General features: G+C 39.5%; 2 protein-coding genes across 6 annotated transcripts; one reads left to right on the top strand and one right to left on the bottom strand.

Moving 5' to 3' along the window:
- The first annotated feature begins 5,467 nt into the window (after positions 1–5,467).
- Positions 5,468–8,456, top strand: LOC132107059 (C-type lectin domain family 11 member A-like). The gene is made up of 4 exons (XM_059513208.1): positions 5,468–5,863; positions 6,552–6,663; positions 7,043–7,234; positions 7,383–8,456. The coding sequence occupies exons 1-4, from the start codon at positions 5,753–5,755 to the stop codon at positions 7,778–7,780; spliced, it is 813 nt and encodes a 270-aa protein (XP_059369191.1). The 5' UTR covers positions 5,468–5,752; the 3' UTR covers positions 7,781–8,456.
- Positions 8,457–10,354: 1,898 nt separating this feature from the next.
- selenol (selenoprotein L) lies at positions 10,355–15,643 on the bottom strand. 5 transcript variants are annotated; one of them, XM_059513204.1, is made up of 10 exons: positions 15,486–15,643; positions 15,271–15,352; positions 15,108–15,161; positions 14,729–14,774; positions 14,181–14,308; positions 13,436–13,550; positions 13,103–13,225; positions 11,989–12,126; positions 10,928–11,073; positions 10,355–10,540 (listed from the first exon to the last, which is right to left on the bottom strand). In XM_059513204.1, the coding sequence occupies exons 1-9, from the start codon at positions 15,586–15,588 to the stop codon at positions 10,954–10,956; spliced, it is 909 nt and encodes a 302-aa protein (XP_059369187.1). In that variant the 5' UTR covers positions 15,589–15,643; the 3' UTR covers positions 10,355–10,540; positions 10,928–10,953. The 5 variants fall into 5 exon arrangements, with proteins under 5 accessions (XP_059369187.1, XP_059369188.1, XP_059369186.1 ...); XM_059513205.1 differs by having other exon boundaries at positions 10,355–10,539; positions 10,937–11,073; XM_059513203.1 differs by having other exon boundaries at positions 10,355–11,073.
- Positions 15,644–24,567: the final 8,924 nt, after the last annotated feature.

The following is a 24,567-nucleotide window of genomic DNA, read 5'->3' as shown; positions in this document are numbered from 1 at the left end:
AGGATTTTAGAAAAATAAAAATAATAATAATAATAATAATACAAGACGTAGTCAGCTAGATGATGAACTCTCAATATTATTAATTAATAGTAATTATATGATGCAGTCACACATGTAGCAATAATTGTTAGTTCTGTTTGTTGATTCAAGGTTAGCATCATCTGGGGTCCTCTGAGGGTCAGCATCATCTCTTTGTAACGATATCAACCTTCATATTCATCCGGAAGAAGGAGGCGGGAACCGGCGGACAATCAAAAACATTTTAATAACAAAATAAACACAAAACAGCGCACCAGCCCCTCACGGACGACTGGTGCGCATAAAATAAAAACCAAAACACAACTAAAAGCCCAGGCCTGGTCCTCTCTCGTCCTTCACTGTCGTCGCTCCAGTTTTATATCCTTCCATCTCCTCTGTGGGACTCAAGACCGGTGGTGGGTCGCAGGTGTAGCGGATTTCCCAATCACTCCACCGGCCTCACTCGTGTTCCCACATCCCTCGGCCTCGCCCCACTCGTCACATACCCCCATCGCCCCTCGCAGGCCGGGGGGTACCCTCGAGACTGCGCTCTACTCCCCCCCCCCCCCCTCCCTCCCTCCGGGGGGGACCGCTCACGGGGACCTGCGGGAACCTGGGGGTAGGACAGACGAGGCGAGAGAAACGGAGATGGAAGGAGGAGCGACAGAGACGAGAGAGGGGAGAGAGGAGAAAAAAAAAAAAAAAAAAAAAAAAATCCGGTTCCCAGACGCACTGCTGCTCGGCCCTCCACCGGCTGGGTGATCTCCTCCGTGGTGCCTGGCGGTGGCACTGGACGGCCCTCGGCGGACGGCACGACACTCCTCCGCCGCCCGGTGGACGGCGACGGCTCCTCCGGTTTTGGGCAGCCGGCAGGAGTCCCCCGTTCCCTGCTCCTCCGGATTCCTTCACGGAGGCAGCAGGCTCCGGCCCCCTGGCGAACGGCGCCGACTCCTCCGCTCCCTCACGGACGGCAGCCGCCCCTCCCTATCGTGGGCGGTCGGTAGCGAGCTCGCCCGTCCCCGGCAACTCGCTCCAGTCCACCGCCCCGAGCGTCCATGGCGGCATCCTCCTCGCCAGCTCTATGGCACCGCGGATTCACCACAGCGGCGAGGGATCTTCAGCAGCGCGTCCCTCCTTCTCCCGGGCTTCGGCACCACTGTAATGATATCAACCTTCATATTCATCCGGAAGAAGGAGGCGGGAACCGGCGGACAATCAAAAACATTTTAATAACAAAATAAACACAAAACAGCGCACCAGCCCCTCACGGACGACTGGTGCGCATAAAATAAAAACCAAAACACAACTAAAAGCCCAGGCCTGGTCCTCTCTCGTCCTTCACTGTCGTCGCTCCAGTTTTATATCCTTCCATCTCCTCTGTGGGACTCAAGACCGGTGGTGGGTCGCAGGTGTAGCGGATTTCCCAATCACTCCACCGGCCTCACTCGTGTTCCCACATCCCTCGGCCTCGCCCCACTCGTCACACTCTTCTCAGGTGTTCTGGATCCAGACTGGAGCTTGTGTAAATCCTAGTTACCACGGGATGTAAATCCCGTGGCAAAACATAGAAACAAAATAGAGACATCATTAGCATAGCTGCTGATCCAACAAAGTAAAATTAGTTTAACCCAAGCTAAAGAATAAAAATGCAGATGCAACTACACTCACAATTTAAGAGATACATTATTCGAATGCTTGGCGAAAGAGATGCGTTTTTAATCTAGATTTAAACCGAGAGAGTGTGTCTGAACCCCGAACATTATCAGGAAGGCTATTCCAGAGTTTGGGAGCCAAATGTGAAAAAGCTCTACCTCCTTTAGTGGACTTTGCTATCCTAGGAACTACCAAAAGTCCAGCGTTTTGTGACCTTAGGGTGCGTGATGGGTTGTAGCGTGGTAGAAGGCTAGTTAGGTACGCAGGAGCTAAACCATTTAGGGCCTTATAGGTAAGTAATGATAATTTGTAACTGATACGGAACTTAATAGGTAGCCAGTGCAGAGACTGTAAAATTGGGGTAATATGATCATATTTTCTTGACCTGGTAAGGACTCTAGCTGCTGCATTTTGGACTACCTGTAGCTTGTTTATTGACTAAGCAGGACAACCACCTAGAAGTCCATTACAATAGTCCAGTCTAGAGGTCATGAAAGCATGAACTAGCTTTTCTGCATCAGAAACAGATAACATGTTTCGTAGCTTGGCAATGTTTCTAAGATGGAAGAATGCGGTTTTTGTAACATTGGAAATATGATTTTCAAAAGACAAATTGCTGTCCAATATAACACCCAGATTTCTGACTGTAGAGGAAGTAACAGTACATCCGTCTAGTTGCAGATTGTTATCTACAAGATTCTGTGTGGTGTTTTTTGGTCCAATAATTAATATCTCTGTCTTATCCGAATTTAATTGGAGAAAATTATTTGTCATCCAATCTTTTACATTTTTAACACACTCTGTTAGCTTAGATAATTGGGAAGTTTCATCTGGTCTCGTTGAAATATATAGCTGAGTATCATCAGCATAACAGTGGAAGCTAATTCCGTATTTTCTAATAATATTACCAAGGGGCAACATGTATATTGAAAATAGAAGGGGACCTAGGACGGATCCTTGTGGCACTCCATATTTTACTGATGATAAATGAGATGACACCCCATTTAAGTAAACAAAATGGTAGCGATCGGACAGGTAGGATCTAAACCATCTTAGAGCCTGCCCTTGAATACCTGTATAGTTTTGTAATCGATCTATGAGTATGTCATGATCTATGGTGTCGAACGCAGCACTAAGATCAAGTAAGACTAGAAATGAGATGCAGCCTTGATCTGACGCAAGAAGCAGGTCATTTGTAATTTTAACAAGTGCAGTTTCTGTGCTATGGTGGGGCCTAAAACCTGACTGAAATTCTTCATACAGATCATTTTTATGCAGGAAGGTGCTCAATTGAGCAGACACAACTTTTTCTAAAATTTTAGACATAAATGGAAGATTTGAAATAGGCCTATAATTTGCCAGTACACTAGGATCTAGTTTTGGTTTCTTAATAAGAGGCTTGATAACCGCCAGCTTGAATGGTTTTGGGACGTGACCTAAAGATAACGACGAGTTAATGATATTGAGAAGCGGTTCTTCGGCTACAGGTAACAGCTCTTTTAGTAATTTAGTGGGTACAGGATCTAATAAACATGTTGTTGGTTTAGATACAGTGATAAGTTTATTTAGCTCTTCCTGTCCTATATTTGTAAAGCACTGCAGTTTATCTTTGGGTGCGATGGATGAAACTGAAGTGTTAGACGCTGTCGAATCTACATTCGCTATTGTATTTCTAATGTTATCTATTTTATCAGTGAAGAAATTCATAAAGTCATTACTATTTAACGTTGGTGGAATATTTGAATCAGGTGGCGTCTGGTAATTTGTTAATTTAGCCACTGTGCTAAATAAAAACCTTGGATTGTTCTGGTTATTTTCGATGAGTTTGTGGATATGCTCTGCCCTAGCAGTTTTTAGAGCCTGTCTATACCTGGACATACTGTTTTTCCATGCAATTTTAAAAACTTCCAAGTTAGTTTTTCTCCATTTGCGTTCAAGACTACGAGTTACTTTCTTGAGAGAGTGAGTATTACTGTTATACCATGGCACAGTACGTTTTTCTCTAACCTTTTTCAATTTGATGGGGGCAACAGCTTCTAATGTATTAGAGAAAATAGTGCCCATGTTGTCAGTAATTTCGTCTAATTCATGTGTATTTTTGGGTACAAATAGCAGTTGAGATAGATCAGGCAGGTTATTTGCGAATCTGTCTTTGGTGGCTGGAACAATAGTTCTGCCCAGACGGTAACGCTGAGACATATAGTTAATATCAGTTATACGCAGCATGCACGATACAAGGAAATGGTCTGTAATATCATCACATTGGGGTACAATATCTATAGCAGTAAGATCGATTCCATGCGATATAATTAGATCTAGTGTATGATTAAAACGTTGAGTGGGCCCGGTGACATTTTGCTTGACTCCAAAGGAGTTTATTAGGTCAGTAAAGAGAGATGACCAGAGATGACTTAATAACTAAAAAAGCAATAGTTAAAATCTCCATTTGCTGTTAGTCCCAAACATACTTCACACAATTACGCAAATGTGGATGCAACATTAAACGGGTGTTATGGCTGCAGCAAACTCCAGAACTCAAGGGGGCGATAGAGTTCACTGAAATTGAATGTGTTGTTTAGGTAGCTAGCTGTTAACACCTAGCTATAACTCGCTCTTCCAACGCTATCTCACGACCAATTCGTACGTATTTTACGATGTGGCTAATTCGTACAAATTTGTACGACCTCACTCGATTTTATACGATTTGTCTAAACCCCAGTGTCGGTTAGGTTTAGGGGCGGGGTCTGGTGTATGAGCTTTGTTGCGAGATGTTTTTGTTGGATACAAATGCGTGGCCTGGAGCCAGTATTTATGCATTCATATATCTGTAATGCAAAATAAGTACAATAAAAAAAGTACACTAACTCTTGTAGTTCGTCTCATTCTTCTCTTGCCTGGTGGGGGGCAGTGTAGCACTAGTAGAAAACAGAAAGATGGAGCTCTACTCCTAAATCCCGTGACATTTTTCTGTTTTTGTCAGTTTACTGCCCAGTGTGTTATTTATTTTAGTAAAATATAACAGTTGGATGTGCGTTTCTGTAATTGGTCACATATGTGGCATTTTCAAATATGCTTCATTTAATAAGTTCATTTCCCCAGGCACTAGTTTTTATTTTGGTGGATTGATGTTATTGCACCACATGTTTTGAAAAAGGCCTCGTTCATTTCTGACTGGAAAGTGGCCCTGTAGTTTTCCAAGAGGTCATTCAACGTTCAAATGTTGTTTTGCTATAGTATAGGTGGATAAGATCAGTCTAACAACAGTAGATATCCATGGTTTTGGAGTTCTTTCTAATTGTTATGCGTCAAAGGTAGACATCCAAGCTGTTTATCTGTTTCTTGTACTGTATGATGTCTAGACACAGTCATCTGGGAGAGATTTGCTTAGTTGTGTAATGAACTGGATTCTTTTGGGAAAAACTCCATTCTTACATCTGACTCTCTTCCAAAGTCTCCTCCAGAGGAAGTGAGCAAGAAAGTGTCCTGTTTAGAGGACGAGAAGTGCAAATTCCTTCCATGTGAGGAGACAGGACTCAGCTGGTAATGAGATGTTCATTTTCCTGTCATTCAGCCACTATTGACTTCTACAGAACAGCATGTTCCCAAGGGACAAAAGCGTAAAAACAAGTCTTGGATAAGAATATGAAGATCTATTTAAACGTTTATGGAAGAGGGAGAAAGAGCTGTGTCAGTAAAACTGCCATGTTGGCACAAAGAATGGAAGTGGGAGGAATGAAAAAAGAAAATAAAAATCCTGTGTTTGGCTATAAAACTCTGAGGAACAAGCAGCTGAAAGAAAGCAAACAGAAAGAGAGAGAGAGAGAGAAAGCAACAAGGAATCTTTTAGATAAGGTGAAAGGAGGAGGAAAAGTATCCGACAGCTGCAGAGAGGGAGGAGGCTAAAACAAAACAGAGCTGTATAGAGGTGAAGGATAGAGCGAGACAGAGTTGAAAGCGATGTGAAAGGAGGAGAGAAGGCTGCTGTTGAGTGAACATCCAGAGTTGTGAATATATGCAGTAAAACAGAGAGCTGGCTGAACAGAAGCGAGGGATTTATGAAGTGAAGTGATCTGAAGTGGAGATGAGTCTAACAGTGATTCTGGCGGCTGTAGTGGGCTTCGGGGCTTTGTCTTCCTGTAACTCTGGCGAGAACACCACAGGACCGGCCATCACAACAGCCGATCTGTCTCAGGTTAAGATTTTAGATTTGCTTTGTATCTATTTATATCTATGTTAAACGCCATCACTGTACCATGATACTGAATTACTATGGTTTTCTACTTGGGGTTACTGTACCGTTTTGATGAAGTTCAAAATGAGTCAGCATTTATTAAGTGGGAGGAAAAGTCAAGGGCATACTCTTCTGGTTGCTACAAGACATCCTTGATTAGCAAACACATTACTTGGAAGTGCCTGGCCAGGACCTCCAGTGTGACTGTGCATGTGTATTCTGTATCAGACAAAGGCTAGAATAAATTATTGGACTTTTAAAATCTGACCAGATTTCAAACCACTAGGCATCACATAATTGGCTCTGTCGGTTACAGAGCATCAAAGGGTCACACACTGCTCTGAACATCATTTGTTCTACAGTTGGCTCAAAGAATTAAATCCCTTTTTATATCCTGCCGCTGAATGGATTCATAGTCTGAGCTAAAAAAAATAAATAAAAATCAAGAGTCTGTGGTCATCATATACGATTCAATTTTCGGCAAAATCTGTGGCTGCCCAAAATTGCAGACTGCCTCTGAATTTTGGCAACTACTGTGGACTCTTTCAGAGTGTAAATTGAGCAAAAATATGGGCGGGATTTGTGTAGTGTATTCCAGCCTTAAATCTGTTTTTTTTGATGGTGGTTTTGCTGTCGTTTAATTCTACAGGTGAGAGTGTTCAATGAGGAGATGGTCAGAGGACGAGGGGACACTCCTGACATCATAGAACCTGAACCCACCACTGCAGTCTCTGAAATGGAGAGCACTTACAACTACATCCGTGCGTTAAACACTCACTTCACTTACCCACTTCCATCTGTAGAGCAAAAAAAACAAAAACAAAAAAAACAATCCAACGGAATGTAGATTTGCACACGTTCTAATAACAAAAACAGCTTACACAATTGCAGGTGTTGTTTGTATGGTAATATTTAATAGTCTAGGTGTGCATATTACAAAATAGAACTTCAGTAAGATTCTATCTATAAAAAAAAAAAAAAAAAAAAACGCTTCTCTAGAACCCAGTCAGTCTATATCAGTCTATACCCCTTCCCCCTCCACAACAGTTTCTTCATATTCTATTCTTTCACTGGTATGCAGCAGCATAGCTGACTAATGAAAGACTTGATTCACATTTGTCCATTTATACATTTTTGCAGTGTCTAGACTGGCAGCGATGGATCAGGCTATCCACAGGCTCAATGTGGGACACTACACATTGGACATTAAAGTTACACAGCTGTTGGAAAGAATGTCACGACTTGAGAATAGATTAGGCGACACTGAGGATGCCATTCAAGAAGTCTCGTCCTACTGCAAGCACAATCGCAAAGAGATCGGACGACTAGAGGGTTAGTGGGTTATCTACTGAATCTAGTTTGTCCAGGAATATGTGTTACTTGGGCAAATCTTTTTAAGATGACAGCAAAATACACTTCTGTACATACACATGTTCTGTATTTTATTAAAATATGATGAAAATGATTGTTGTGGTTCCAGGCTGCCAGAAAGGCTGTAAAATGGGTTACAAATGCTTCCTGGCATACCGTGTGTATGAGACCTACACAGATGCATCTCATAAGTGTCAGGAGCGGGGAGGACGCATGGCTATGCCACGAGATCGCAAGGAGCAGGAAGCTTTGGCTGAATATGTGAAATCAGTATTCCACGGAAACTGGCCTGTGTGGCTTGGGATCAATGACGAGCGCTCTGAGGGCCTCTACCTATTTGAGGACACAACACGTGTCACTTACTTTCAGTGGAGGAAGCACTTCCTGTCAAGCCAGCCAGATGGTGGGAAGCGAGAGAACTGTGTAGCCATGTCTTCAGATGACGGAGACTGGTGGGACACCTATTGTGAAAGACGCATGTATTATCTGTGCGAGTTTGATGCTTGATGCTTTCCTACATGGCTTTTAATTAAGATTTTTTGTTTTTATATCAAGAGCAGCTAATAACTGTTTTATAAACAGTTGTTGCACAGGTAAAATTAGGGCCAGTAAATTTAATGGTACCATGAAATGGTTTTATACATGCAATTTTCTACGTTTTTCCTATTGAAACAGGAAGTTGGAGCAGGACTCTATAAACGATTAGTTCACTTCCAGAATAAAAAATAGGGATAATTTACTCACCCCCATGTCATCCAAGATCTTTCTTCAGTTGAAAATAAATTAAGGTTTTGAGGAAAACATGCCAGGATTTTTCTCCATATAGTGCACTTCAACGGGGACCGACGGGTTAAAGGTCCAAACTGTAGTTTCAGTGCAGCTTCGAAGGACTCTACATCAGTGGTTCTCAAACTGGGGTACATGAGTTGACGGAGGGGGGTACGCAAACAAAATTCTGAGTTTTGGGATTCTACCCCAACTTAAAGTAACATTAAAACGGAACGTGTATTTCTGACAAGCAAAATGCTGCTTCTAATGTGAAAACAGGAAAATGGGAGTGCCGTAAATGGTCAAATACAGACATCCAATCAGCTTACTCATCTTCTGTAGTCAAAAACGACTGCATCCACACAAGCAGCGTGCATGCGATAGGATGGCCGCTGAATACGCTGCTTTAGCAAATCGCGCTATTTAAACTCCATTAAACTCTCTTCGATACAGACACACTCTGTTATTGTTTTCATGTTTAAGATAATAATACACTTAATGGAATGTTAAGAATATGACATAAAACATGACATACAATTAATAAGGATAGAAAACAGTTGCCTCTATAAAAGGTTAAAATGCACCTGTAAATCAATTCTTTGTCCTTTAATATAAAAGGTGTGACTGCGGTCTAAGTTGAATGTTAAATGCCCCAGGGGATATGACGCTGTAAATAAGGCTCTTATCTAGCGAAACAAACAAACAATGTGACGTAGGCAGTACCGAAGTAGTAATCAACTCCATCTAAATTTTCTTCTCCGACTCTGAAATAGTCCAACATCGTTGCTTTAACTTTTTTTGTAAAAGGTGTTTGATTTAGTCTTTGTGCATTCACTTTATAAAAACTGGGTCTTTCCACCTACTTCACGCGTGACATTTTCCAACATGACATGAACATCTTGTTTGAGGTGGGGTGAGTAAATTATCAAGAAATATTTATTCTGGAAGTGAACTAATCTTTTAACTCCCTGTCCCTTTAAATCCCATAGCAATTCACTGGTTGAGACCCATTTTATGCGCTATTATATAGGCGCATTATTATATGAGCTTTAAATAATTTGACCCTGTATTCATGAAAATGTTAATGCCTTTTGAATTACATATTACATACATGAATCATGTTATATAGCAAAGTAGCCTACTAGCTCAAGATAGCACATTTGAACAGACTTTGAGGAAGGGCGATAGGATTCTCCTCTGGATCGTATATTGTAGGGTGTAGAGAAGAGAAATACTGTATATTTAAAAAAAAACATATCTGCTAAAAGTGAACAAACTTTACAAAAAATACAACATCCTATACTCTAGATGGCTTTAAAGCTAATAAATGCCATAAAACTCCCAATATTCATGGGATCTTAAAGCCAGTGCTGGAAACATTTGTGATAACAAAGGTTTGAAGATCATGGACAAATGAAAACATACTGAAATACAATAAATTTAATCTTTTTGATGTTTAATGTTTGTATTATTCCAAGGGCGGTCTGCTTTCGCCCTAGTTCTGACATTACATTAGTGCCGTTTTAGACGTGTGTTCAAAACTGTAACAGAAATTCGTTTTGTTCTTTATTCACTTATTGTTTCAACCCCGTATTTGTTTTCAAAGCTGTATTTGTTTCACTTGGCCACTACTGAAGCAGGTTTAAATTGAAGTAAGACTCTTGAGCTATGCTGAAAGGTGGAGAAAAGTCCAGTCTCATTCTGGCCAACATCAAGCTCTTTATTCAATGTTGATTTCAATAATCAAAGAAATATACATATATATATATATTAGGGGTGGCACGGTTCAACTTTTTCAAGGTTCGGTTTGTTTCACGGTTTTTCGGTACAGTTCGGTATGTCCTATGTTTATGGAAAAACTATACTTTCTAATAAAAAAGAAAAAGAAGAATATTCTATCCAACTACAAGCAACAGCACAAACAAATATTACAGAGTAAAGATACAAACAATAAACAGTGATTTTCATTTTTTTTGGCAGGTCTAGCATACATTTTCAAGTACATAAATTGAATAAAGTAATCAAATGTAAAACAGCATATTATAAAAGCTTTTTAATCAGGAACAGTGAGTGACGTCCTTGTTGTTGCTGTTCGATTAATATAAAGACTGTCACTTTAAGAGAATGCACTGATACAGCAGGCCTGCGTTCAGCCAACTGTGTCTGCTGTAGGATACTTACCAAGATGGTCATTTTTACATAATTTTTGTGTGAATTTGTCCATTTAAACAATACTTCAGAGAGAGCATGCGCAAATCTTCTCACTGCGCGCGCGAGCTCGCGTCCTTTGGCTCTTAAATGTTTAAACATCTAATCAAGACAGTGATGTGTGATATAGAGGTCAGGCAGGTCTGTGCTACTGTAACTCAACAGATGAGAAGCTGCGATGACCAGAGGGTGTAAATGTCCATCAGAAATGACTCTTCACAAGTGTATGAGTTTGAGTCAGATCTTCATCCATACAACCTCTGGGGGAGCTGTCTATCTGTGGAGCCGACCTACAGCAACACATTAAAGGCCTGAAGTCAGTCTTTAAACATACTATTTACTATAGACTTATGGAGTTAATGTCCTAAATACTCTGAAATTATATTTGTTTCGTGTTCCCTTTAGTATGAGTCTCATAGTGATACAGTAGCTTCCCAATTATTTTTTTTTCCGGATGAGTAAAATCACCCATTCAGCCCAAAATTTGCACATGAACAGACCTCCTACATGACAAAGCGAGGGACTTGAACGGCTAATTTTACCAACTTTATTTTGGCCATCATTCTAAATGGAAGTCTGGCACAAACGTGAACGAGTATTACTTTTCAGGAACTGGAACTTCTCATCGGGATGGCAAGGAAGCAAGTCAAGCAGTTTAACATACTAGAAAGACAAAAAATCAAAGACCTTGTTCTCCAGCAATGCTAAGAGAGGGCAGAGACGGCAGCCAGAATCTGTGGAACTGATGGTCTGTCCGCAGGGCTTCTACACCGGTAGGAAAATATCACTTTAGCACCCTGGTCCAGAACAAAATCACCACCCATCTGAGAGAGACAGAGGGAGAGGGCTTTTAATCCATTTTCAAGAGTCCTAGAGTCTACAGGGAGACAAATGTTTATTCTATCATTGAGTATTATGCAGTGATTTGGAGTTTGTTCTTATGGATTTGGCACATTCCACAAACAGCATGAATCCCTTAAAGCCATTTTTTCCTCATTCAACAAATCGCCATTCAGAAATTCCTGAGGGTTTTCTTTTTTCTATTGATTTTACACAAGCTTTAGAATTTCAGCAAGATTTGGGATTAAATGCATTATCTAAATGCAGCTTAGATCATAAAACTGTTGTTGTTGTTTTTATCTAAATATAGTTTTAGCCTTGATTTATGTGAATGCATTTTCTGGCAATAGATAATAAATAGACAAAATGTAAAAAAAACTATATCAGATTTATTTACCTAGCTACTTGTCTTAGCCATGCTGAAGAAAGGGTTCAAATTATGTTATTTCTCAGGTTGCAATGTTTTTTAATGGTAAAATCATACAGTAGCAGGTTGTAGGACACTTTTTGGGAGGTTTAGATTTAATAATTAAAAACAGCTTTTTAAAACAATGAATTTAATATTTATCTGACACAGGTGAGAAGGTAAACACCAAAATCGGACAACAAAGCATATCGTATTGTGGAAAGATATATTAATATGTCTCATTTGTACTGCATAATTAGAGCAAGCCTGCAAAATACAGTTTTGTTGTGTGATTTGTGCTGAAGAAGTGAATTTATGATACTATCATTGTGTAACTGGCCCTATATGCAGTCTGACATTCTGCTTTTTACCGCCCTTATGCCAGAAATTGTGGGTAATAAATTCAGAGAAAGAAATGCAAGTCATTTCCCAGGTCAGAGTTTTATTCTTTTGTTTCTGTGTGTGATATTTTGAATAAATGTTTGCATGTCACCTGAAAGAGATCCTCGAGGAACTGAGGTGGCACATCGGGAAACTGTCGGTTCATCACCAGGATTTCAGAGTAGTGGAGCATTAACTTAAACTTCATCACCTTGCTGACAGATGAACCCAGACCGAACACTTGATACACCTGTGACCCGTCATAAACAGACCAACCAGCACAAATCAGTATTAAACTACTGTCAAGGCCAATTATGAACAATTAAGACAATTATGAACAACAAGATGCAGCCAGCGAGATAATTACATTTATATTTTGCACTCAGGAAAAATGTCTTGAATGATTAATAAGAGATTTTTTTTAATCCATAAACATTAAATGACCTTATATGGAGGACCATTTCTGCCAATGTATTAAAAATAAACAAAGTAAAATAAAGAATTATTGCGACTTCTTATTTCACAATTCTGACTTGCTTCTCAGAATTGCATAATTTAAACTTGCAATTTTTACTTTTTTTCTCAGAATTGAGAGATGTAAACTCGCAGCTGCGAGAAATAAAGTCAGAATTTACATTTACACTTTTTTTTTTCTTTTTTTACTTTTCTCGCAATTCTGAAATTTTTTCGCAATTCGACATTTTTGTGAGTCCAATTCTGAGAAAAAAACTGTCTATTTACTAAAAAAATGCAAGTTTACATCTCAGAATTCTGACTTTAGAAATTGCAATTGCATGTGAAAAAGTTAAAATTGTGAGAAACTCGCAGCTTTGAGAAAAAAAACATGCAATTGCAAGTTTATTTCATACAATTCTAAAAGAAAAAGTATTAAGAGTTAAACTCTTTTTAAACTTTTCTGGCAATTCTGACATTTTTTCACAATTTGCAATTTTTGCAAGTCCAATTCTGAGAAAAAGACTGTCTATTTACTAAAAAATGCAAGTTTATATCTCAGAATTCTGACTTTAGAAATTGCAATTGCATGTGAAAAAGTTAAAATTGTGAGATAAACTCGCAGCTTTCAGAGAAAAAAAAACATGCAATTACAAGTTTATGTCATACAATTCTAAAAGAAAAAGTCGGAATTGAGATTTAAACTACTTTCATAACTTTAGGATTAAGCAAAGAAGGGCTAATTATGTTATTGCACAGTGGATAGTCCTCACCGCTCTCTCTGCATCCAACAGCATGTCAAATTCAAAGCCTGTCTGATCAAGCCAGAATGTGGCCCCTTCGAGAGAACCGTACGAGACCACCAGCACCCGCAGTGACTGAGCTTCCAGAAGCTTCTGTACGAGAAAGAGCCAGAAACAGAAACAGTGTTGATGATTCAAAGAACACAGCGATGCTGACTTTGGGACATTTGCTACAGAAAAGCAGCACAACATTTGACCACAGTCAACAAGTTTTGGAAAAATATATTCCAAGCTACTGTCCATAATCAGAAATGCTCTGCTCTGACTTTAGTTTTCATCTCCTTTCATGACAGGTTGTCTTACCTTGCTGTTCTTCAGCTCAGTCAGGTGGTCTCGTCATGGCTGTCATCCGAAATGCCGGAGCAACACAAGGAGGAGTTTCTCTCCCTTCCCCAAGTACTGACCTAGAGACACATTCCTACAGGAGCACAGGACAACCACAACGTACACATGCCATATCAATTTGTGAGCTTGAATTTGAACTGAAATAGCCACAATCCACAGGATATTACACTGAATTTGAACTGTAATTACAAGAAGAGGAATGTAATGCAGTTCAAATAAACATACATACATTATATAATTTTCAACATTTCTAGAAATATTGCATTAAATACCCTGTAATATTATTTCTTCTACATTTCAATTTGTTGCCTCATTCAAAAATGTAACTGGAATTTCAATTTACAAAACAATGAACATTAACTGTATATAGAGTGGTTTTATTACAGCTATAATTTATGAATTGTCCTTTACAAAAAAGAAAAGAAAAAAAGGCATAGTTAAATTTTAACCAGGTAACAAAACAATCACTCTCACAAAGCACGGCATGCTAGAAACTGGTTTTAAGCTACTATCCAAAACCAGTCAAACAACTAAACATTTTAAAACATCTTATGCAGTATAACGTGATAAGTAAGACACTGATGTAATCATAACGTAGAGTGATAAACTCTTGCAACTGCAGGCCTTCATATTGTTTCAACACATACTCTGTCAGCAGTTCTGGATTGTGGCTTGCACTGTATATGGATAGAAATTATCTCACTCTTTACTCTGGACGTGTTTAAACTGTGTATCTGAGCGGAGCGTCTGGGCTGCAGGACACTGGGAAAGAACTGTGTCGCTCATCTGCATCTGAACATCCAGACCTTTCAAAAAACGATCCCACTCCACCTGTCAATCAAACAAACCTCCATTCAGCACACTAAACTACTCAAACACACATAATGTGTGTCCTACTAATATAAAATCATTAAGACTATATATCAATTGAAAACAAGCACCCTGTGGAGCCCCTAAGGGGACACAGTGATTGAAAACATATGCGATAAGAGGAAATATATTATTTAATTGTTTTGCATTCCTCCCAATAAACTTTCCCTTCTCTCGCAAAAGCACTGAAATAGTTTCTTCCTAAGTCCCAACTCATATTAAACCCATTAAAAAATTGCTGAGTCTCTTGTGGGAATGCAAAGCATTTTATACCATCTAATTTTGTTAATTTATTTTTAAATACCATGTTCATGCCTGTGAGGGTCTTAATAGCAGTCACATGAAAAAGAAAAGAAAAATATATATATATTTATTGCTTACTTCCAGTTGTAGCAAGCCTTCAACATTATCTCGAACATCAGTGTTTCTGTTAAATTGGGAATCAAATACCATTATTATCATCAACATACTAACATGATATTTGATATTCAGTATCAAGTACAGGCAAATATTTTTGATTTTTTTATTAATTTCTCTTTTTTTATAATTACCAACTGACTATTTACATATGTGACTGTTTATTACATTGCTACTTACCAAATATTAAATTACATTAATTTCACTGATTAATAATTATTAAAACATGAGGATTGCCTGGCAGGACATCATTCAAACTGTTCAGTATGCAAAATATTAGACCATTGAATGCCACAACCAACTACAATCAACTATTCCAAAGAATATTTCCATCCATACTCACTGAAAAAACTTTTCCCATAAATGTTCTGCTTCCTTTTGGTTTTTCACACCCAGACTGAAAGAAAACACATTCTCATATCATGGATGTGATGGTTATCATTTTAAAATGCAACACAATTCTTCACACATGCACCATCGCAATGTTTGAAGACAGATATACACACCTGTTAAAGAACTTGGCACCAGCTGACATCAGACCAAATAAAGGACGAATTTTCTCATTGACAATTTCTTGCAAAGAACCACCTTAACAAAAGAAGTAACTTTAATGTTAAATACAAAACAGAAACATTTTTCATACAATCGGATTTAAAACTACATACACAACACATACATTTGCGCACCAATAAGACGTAAAATCTCACATTGTTTAGGATACCTTTGGCGACGTCCTTTTCTACATTTTCCAAAGATGTTCTACCAAATCCGATCAGTTCTTTCAAAGCCTCTATGAGTGTGTTTTGGCCCACTTCAGTAGCCATGACTGATACACTCACTGTTCTGATCACCGGTCATCAGCAGATCAGATGATCTGGCGATTACGGAAAATAAACGGTGATTGGTTAAGCCTCAAATGCGCTGAGAAAAGTAACAGGCACCACGTGATCACAGCTTTTTCAGTAAGCAGCACGTTTGGGCAAAAATAATTCACGTCTGAATAATGAATGTTAGAAACTTGAATAGAAATTGAATTGGAAATACACAGTGACTAATTTAAATAATAAAAAGTTTACTTTGACTCGTCACATCTGACCAGTAAGTGACCGCTTCCGGGACTTCATCTAGAGGCTCATTGAAGTACTGCATATCTATCCTGATCAGTAAATATAGTAAAAGTGGAAATAATATTTCCACTTTTTTTTAAATATAATATTTCTATATTTACTATTATTTATCCGTTATATTCTATATAGAATATAACAGATAAATAATAGTAATAAAAACATTTATTTCTATATTTTTTTTTATTTTTGGTTCACAAAAAGGGAGATCAAACGGGAATTAAAATACAACAGCGGTTTCATTCAAGTGCTTTTATTGACAGTGGCTGCGCCACAGATTTGACACTTTCAAGTCTTTTGTGCGTTAAAGAACCCACCTTTATTTTCCCTCGTGGAAATAGCAGCTGTTTTTCTTAAAAAATTTTCACAGGAAAATAAAGAAAATAAATCTTGCACCAACCATTACCTGAAGAAAACTGAAAATCTACTTAAAGTGAACCCTTAAGATCAAATAAAATCAAAGATGTATAAGATTAACGAAATGTAAGATTTTTTTTGCTTTAGGTCAGCTACAGATTGAGGCACAACTCTTCCCAGTGTTTAAGGTCTACATGAACACCTCCAGAATTCTGAGCACACATATAGAAAAAGTAAGTATAGAAAGTATCAGTAGTAGTGTAAATCAAGAGATGCTAACTGTTTAGGGGGAGGAACCGAAGATGAAACCATAGCATATAGCTGGGAGGGTGAGAGTGAGTGTAGGTTACATTGAAATATGATATGTGGAGGTGTATGTGTTGTGTCAGGGACCATGTTGAGGTTAAGAGTGAGGACGAAGAGATCAGAGTCGTGCAGTGAAGTAACCAGTACATGATCAGTGGAGTGCTGCAGGAGTAGCAGTGTCCTCTGGTTTGATCCACATCTCTGTCAGGGTCATAGGGTTTAGTCTGGAATGACTCTATATAGATTTAATGAAAGCTGCTTTGTTTACTACAGACTGACAATTACAGAGACCAATAGAAAAAGAAAGTAGTGTATTAGCAGACATTGGCAAAGTTTGCAGGTTATTAGGATTGCGCTTCCTATAGTGTGTGATGTGTGGTTTGTGAGTGGTAGTATTAGTAGGGATATGGAAACACATAGTAAGAGTTGGTCATTAATACTGAAACAGAAGTGAAGCAAGGTGATGAAAACAGGATGAAACAAAAGTGATTCTATGTCCCTTGATGGTGTCCATACACAGTAGACTCGCATCGTAGAGTCGATGGTCTTTACACTCTTCGGTCTTCACAAAACAGCTGCGGTAAACTAACCTTTTTTATTCAAGATTCAAGATTTTTTATTCGACACATACACAATTATATAGAGCATATATAACCAGCAGTGAAATGTGAGTCAGGTCCGCTCCATGGACAGTGCAATAATTAAAGAATAAAACACAGATGAAATATACATAATAGCTATGAAAGAATGAAATAAAAGTAAACAAAAATATAAGAATAAAATATTAAAAAGATGTATATTGTAGAATTAAATATAGAATGCAAAATAATGTGTATGAAAGAAAACTGTAGTCTTAAATATTAAGATACACAGGGATGTACAAGAGGCAAATGTGCAAACAGGTTGACACTGTCAGTGTGTCAATGTGGGGTAGTGAATAAAGAATTTCTTACTGATAAAGTGAACATTAAGTGGAGACATGAAGATGTTAAGAGGCTGGTTTTGAGTTTAGGAGCCTGATGGCCTGAGGGAAGAAACTCCTCCTGAGTCTCTCGGTTTTTGCCATCAGGCTACGGAAGCACTTACCAGATGGCAGCAAAGTGAAAAGATGGTTACTGGGGTGGATAGAGTCTTTGATGATTTTAACAGCTCTGCTTTTGCAGTGTTTGAGGTAGATGTCCTGCAGAGATGGGAAAGCAGACCCGGAGATGCGTTCAGATAATCACACAACTCTCTGCAGGGCTTTGCAGTCTTGACTGGAGCTGTTCCCATACCACACTGAGATTCACTGAGTCAATACACTTTCTATAGCCTCTGAATATAAAGTTTTCAGGATTGCTGGTGAGACCCTGAATTTCCTCAGCTGTCGCAGATGGTACAGTCCAAGTCAGGTCCTCGGAGATGTTTACACCAAGGTACCTAAAGCTGCTCACCCTCTCCACAGGGGTCCCGCTGATCATAAGAGGTGTATAGGGCTGCTGCTGTCTCTTCCTGAAGTCCACAATCAGTTCTTAAGTTTTGCTTACATTCAGAGAGAGAGACAGTTGTCCTAGCACCATGATGTTAATTTCTCTACCTCATCCAAGTATGCGGTCTCATTATTGTTGTGAATGAGGCCCAGAACCACAGTATCATCAGCAAATTTGATTATAGATGTGGAGCTGTGCGAAGACACGCAGTCATGTGTGTAGAGAGAGTAGAGCAGGGGACTTAGGACACAGCCCTGTAGGGCTCCTACGTTCAGGGTGATGGAAATCAAGAATCCAGTTGCATGTACCAGGCCGAGGTACATGAGTTTAGAAGCTAGCTTTATGGGGACTATAGTATTAAAAGCTGAGCTATAGTCGATAAATAGCAGCCTTACATAGTTCCTGTTATTGCTGTCAATGTGTGTGAGAGAAGAGTGCAGGATGTGAGAGATGGCATCATCAGTGGATCTGTTTGGGCGATAGGCAAACTGAAGAGGGTCTAAAGTATTTGTGATGGTGGAGCAGATGACGTTTCATGATGTTTCCTTAATGACGTTTCCTCGAAGACCTTCATGACTATTGATGTGAGGGCAACTGGACGATAGTCATTCCGACAAGAGGGTCTATTGTTCTTAGGCACAGGGATGATGACAGATTTTTTGAATGAGGTGGGAACCACCGATGTAGTAAGAGACTCATTAAAAATGGATGTAAACAAACCAGCGAGCTGATCAGCGCAGAACCACAGAACACGGCCAGAAATCCCATCAGGTCCGGGTGCTTTCCTGACGTTCACTCGCATTAGTGCCCTCTGAACCTCGTCCTCCGACATGGTGATCACATGATGATCGCTGCTCTGGCTGCTGCTTCCTGACAAAATGTAAATTTAATTCAGCAGAACACACTTTACCGTTTATCACAACACTGGGCTAAGAAAGCACAAAACAGACAAGGTATGCAATAGAGTATGAGACCAAATGCAAACACAGTAAACAATACAAGCGTTTCCTAGCAATGGCAACTGTTCTCAACCCTAATGAGACAAGAAATAAATACACTTATAAGGTATGTCCCAAATTGCGTTCTTATGCACTATTCAATGATGTTTTTTAGTATGAATAGTGCGAGTAGAGTGTTCAGACTGAAAATTCCAAAAAGGATGATGTGGGATGATATATGATATGAAAATCCGGATGATAACAGAAAAAAGAAGTGTGGAATGTTGAACACTTAATGTACTCAACTGTTGCAGCTTTTACTACGTAACGAAGGGGGAGAGGAATTTCATTCCGATTATGAATAAAAACATAACCTTACATAATTCATACACTACATGGTTGAGTACATAGTGCATAAATACATAGTCTATGAGTGCATAGTGTATAGTGCATAATTTGAGATGCAGCTTTGCTGTATGCTTTTAACTTCCGCTGATTGACTGCTTTTCTCAAAGAGTAGTGGTGCTCTGATCAGGATTTTTGAGGCTGAACACCAATCGCAGATCACAGAAAGCAGTATCTGCCGATCCGATCACCGATACCAATCTTTTTAATGCCTTATTTTAACCATGTAGTATTATTAATAGTGATGATCCAATCAAGATTTTTAGACATTTATTCAGGGCCTGAATTTCATTTCTGAAAATAAATTATATTTTTAATATATATATATATATATATATATATATATATATATATATATATATATATATATATATATATATATATATATTATAAATACATACACACAAAATAACAAAATTATAAACGCAACACTTTTGTTTTTGCCCCCATTTTTCATGAGCTGAACTCAAAGATCTAAGATTCTTCTATGTAAACAAAAGGCCTATTTGGCTCAAATATTGTTCACGAATCTGTCTAAATCTGTTGGTGAGCACTTCTCCTTTGCCAAGATAATCCATCCACCTCAGAGGTGTGGCATATCAAGATGCTGATTAGACAACATGATTTAATGCACAGGTGTGCCTTAGGCTAGCCACAATAAAAGGCCACTCTAAAATGTGCAGTTTTATCACACAACAGAATGCCAAAGATGTCGCAAGTTTTGAGGGAGCAGGCAATTGGCATGCTGACTGCAGGAATGTCCATCAGAACTGTTGCCCATGAATTGAAGGTTCATTTCTCTACCATAAGCCATCTCCAAATGCGTTTCAGAGAATTTGGCAGTACAACCAACCGGCCTCACAACCGCACGTGTAACCACACCAGGACCTCCACATTAGAGCTTAGATTCTCTGCGGGCCGGGTCGGGCCGATATTTCCCGCCACCGTCCTCGGGTCGGGTCGGGCCCTTGATAAAGCACGTCACGTGTCATGCACAGCGTCTCGTCCACTCGCAGTCTCGCATCATATTAAGTAGATTAAGTGCAACATGGAGCTTGAAGAAGCAAAGAAAAAAATTAACTACTTCTACTAAATTAACTAGTCGTGGGGAGTGACAACATATGTGTTGGCTTTGTCTCGTGCATTAAATGCGGCACGCGCATATATATATATATATATATATATATATATATATATATATATATATATATATATATATATATATATATAGATATAACTGCGCAGCTCCCCCGTATAGCCTAAATGATCAACCACAGCAGCACCTGCGGTAAAAAAAATAATAATCTGGCGCCGCCCCTGGTTATAACGGCCCACATATTAAAAATGGTCGGGTTTAAATCGGGCTCGGGCTCATAATTACAGTGAACGTGTCGGGCCGGCCTCGGACACGACGTGCTCGGGCTCGGGTAGAGTCGGTTTGGGCTTGATTTCTTGGGCCCGATCTAAGCTCTACTCCACATCCAGCATTTTCACCTCCAAGATCGTCTGAGACCAGCCACTAGCTGCTGCAACAATCGGTTTGCATAACCAAAGAATTTCTGCACAAAGTGTCAGAAACTGTCTCAGGAAAGCTCATCTGAATGCTCATCGTCCTTATTGACCTGACTGCAGTTCGTCGCATTAACCAACTTGAGCGGGCAACTGCTCACATTCAATAGTGTCTTGCACTTTGGAGAGTTGTTCTCTTCACAGATGAATCCTGTTTTTCACTGTACAGGGCAGATGGCAGACAGTGTGTATGACATCATGTGGGTGAGCGGTTTGCTGATGTCAACGTTGTGGATCGAGTGGCCCATGGTGACAGCGGGGTTATGGTATGGGCATGCGTATGTTATGGAAAATTAACACAGGTGCATTTTATTAATGACTTTTTGAATGCACAGAGATAACGTGATGAGATCCTGAGTCCCATCGTTGTGCCATTCATCCACGACCATCACCTCATGTTGCAGCATGATAATGCATGGCCCCATGTTGCAAGGATCTGTACACAATTCCTGGAAGCTGAAAACATCCCAGTTCTTGCATACTCACTGGACATGTCACCCATTGAGCATGCATGGGATGCTCTGGATCGGAGTATAAGACAGGCTATCCTGCAAATATCCAGCAACTTCACACAGTTATTGAAGAGGAGTGGACCCACATTCCACAGGCCACAATCAACAACCTGATCAACTCTATGTGAAGGAGATGTGTTGCACTGCGTGAAGCAAATGGTGATCACACCAGATACTGACGGATAACTTTATTTAAAGTGCTAGAAAAGACAGAGTCCATAGTTTCTGTTACATCATCAAGTTGTTCTGAGGTTTTGGATATGCTAAGAAATTTGGTTACATCAGGAAGATAACTTAAAAAGCAGTCTTTTGTGTTAGAAGTGATGGTTCTTCCATACTTGTAACAAGAAGTAAAATTTACAATTTTGGCTATATGAAGTTTGCACAGAACTAAATAATGATCTGAGATATCATCACTTGGCTGAATAATTTCAACACCATCAACATCAATTCCATGTGACAGTATTAAATCTAGAGTATGATTTCGACAATGAGTAGGTCCTGAAACGTGTTGTCTAATACCAATAGAGTTCAGAATGTCTATAAATGCTGATCCCAATGCATCTTTTTCATTATCAACATGGATATTAAAATCACCAACTATTAAAACTTTATCTGCAGCCAGAACTAACTCGGATGTAAAATCACCAAACTCTTTAATAAAGTCTGTATGGTGCCCTGGTGGCCTGTATACAGTAGCCAGTACAAACATAACAGGGGATTTATCATTAACATTTGTTTCTATGGATAATGTTATATGAAGCACCATTACTTCAAACGAGTTATACTTGTACCCTGCCCTCTGAGAAATCCTGAAAACGTTGTTATAAATTGAAGCAACACCTCCACCTTTGCCTTTTAGACGCGGCTCATGTTTATAACAGTAATCTTGGGGGGTGGACTCATTTAAAATAATGTAATCATCAGGTTTTAGCCAGGTTTCTGTCAAACAGAGTACATCTATATTATGATCAGTGATCATATTATTTACAAAAAGTGTTTTCGTAGAAAGGGATCTGATATTCAATAAGCCAAGCTTTATCATTTGTTTATCCATATTGCTTCTGTTTTTTATTTATTGAACCTCAATTAAATTGTTAATCTTAAATTGGTTTGGACGTTTTTTTGTTTTTTTTCTAGTTCGGGGAACAGACACAGTCTCTATAGTGTGATATCTAGGTGAAAAAGTCTCTATGTGCTGAGAATTAACTGACCTCTGTGACGTTAGGCAGCTAGCAGATGGTCGGTTTAGCCAGTCTGTCTGCTTCCTGACCTGGGCCCCAGTTAGTCAAGTATAAACACTAAGACTATTTGCCATATTTTTAGAGAGAAGAGTGGCGCCACCCCAGGAGGGATGAAGACCATCTCTTTTAAACAGGTCAGGTCTGCCACAAAAGCTCGTCCAATTGTCTATGAAACCTATGTTATTCTGTGGGCACCACTTAGACATCCAGCCATTGAGTGATGACAATCTGCTATGCATCTCATCACCACGGTAAGCAGGGAGGGGACCAGAGCATATTACAGTGTCTGACATCGTGCTTGCAAGTTCACACACCTCTTTAATGTTATTTTTAGTGATCTCCGACTGGCGAAGTCGAACATCATTAGCGCTGGCATGAATAACAATCTTACTGTTCTGGGGAGAACCTGTATATTATTTTGATCGGAACAGAAGAGCGGTGTTTTGACCCACGACTACGCTGCCTCACCGTCACCCAGTTGCCCTGCTGCAGGGGCTCTGTTTCCGGAACCGAACAATGTACAGGAATCCCTGAGCTAGACGCATCCAAAGCCGTATCTAGAGCCCTAACATTCTTACTGTCCTCAATTAAAGTTTGGATGCGTGTCTCTAATTCTGAAATCTTCTCTGTCAGCCTAACTATTTCCCTGAATCAGAATCAGAATCAGAATCAGAATGAGCTTTATTATATGTTTACATATACAAGGAATTTGTTTTCGTGACAGAAGTTCCGCAGTACAACAGAATGACAGGGACAGAACATAAAACACATAATAAAAGAATATAAAAATACAAAAAATACAAGTATATAAGGAATGACAATATACAAATTGACAATTGTAGGCAGGTATATTACAAAAATGCAGTTATGTATGTACATGTATATTATGTGCAAAATTTAAGGTATACTAAGTATGTGTGTTAGATAAATTAAGTGTATGTGTATATAAATATAAAGTGTAGTGTGTTCAGTGTGTATCAGCTGTTCATAAGGTAGATTGCCTGAGGGAAGAAACTGTTCCTGTGTCTGGTCGTTCTGGTGCTCAGTGCTCTGTAGCGTCGACCAGATGGCAACAGTTCAAAGAGGGAGTGTGCTGGATGTGAGGGGTCCAGAGTGATTTTAACAGCCCTTTTGCCCACTCTGGATAAGTACAGTTCTTGAATAGATGGGAGGGTTGAACCGATGATTCGCTCAGCAGTCCGGACTACCCTCTGTAGTCTTCTTGTAGATTTAGAAGCTGAGCTGAACCAGACAGTTACTGAAGTGCAGAGGATGGATTCGATGATGGTGGAGTAGAACTGTTTCAGCAGATCCTGTGGCAGGTTAAACTTCCTCAGCTGGCGAAGGAAGTACAACCTCTGCTGGGCCTTTTTCACAATGGAGTCAATGTGATTGTCCCACTTCAGGTCCTGAGAGATAGTGGTCCCCAGGAACCTGAATGACTCCACTGCAGTCACAGTGCTGTTCATGATGGTGAGTGGGGGGAGTGCAGGGGGGTTTCTCCTGAAGTCCACAATCATCTTGAGCGTGTTAAGCTCCAGGTTGTTGAGAGTGCACCAGACAGCCAGCTCTTTAACCTCCTGTCTGTAAGCAGACTCGTCACCGTCCTGAATGAGGCCGATGAGTGTGGTGTCATCTGCAAACTTCAGGATATTTCTGAAGTTATGCATTTATCACATGTGAATCCCTCATCAGCGACAGAGATAGATAAACTGTACATGTGGCAAGAGGTGCAAGTAACAATGACGGGAGAAGCCATTACTCACCGTGCTTGATGAAAATTCTTACTGCGGTTGTTTGAAGAACTTGTGAAAAACTGGAGCGAGAGGAGAAAAGAAAATAGCGATAGGTTCGAATGAAAGCGCTAATGACAAGCTAA

The sequence above is a fragment of the Carassius carassius genome, chromosome 27, assembly GCF_963082965.1.
Source record: "Carassius carassius chromosome 27, fCarCar2.1, whole genome shotgun sequence".
NCBI classification, from domain to species: domain Eukaryota; kingdom Metazoa; phylum Chordata; class Actinopteri; order Cypriniformes; family Cyprinidae; genus Carassius; species Carassius carassius.
This window is presented reverse-complemented; position numbering and strand designations above follow the sequence as displayed.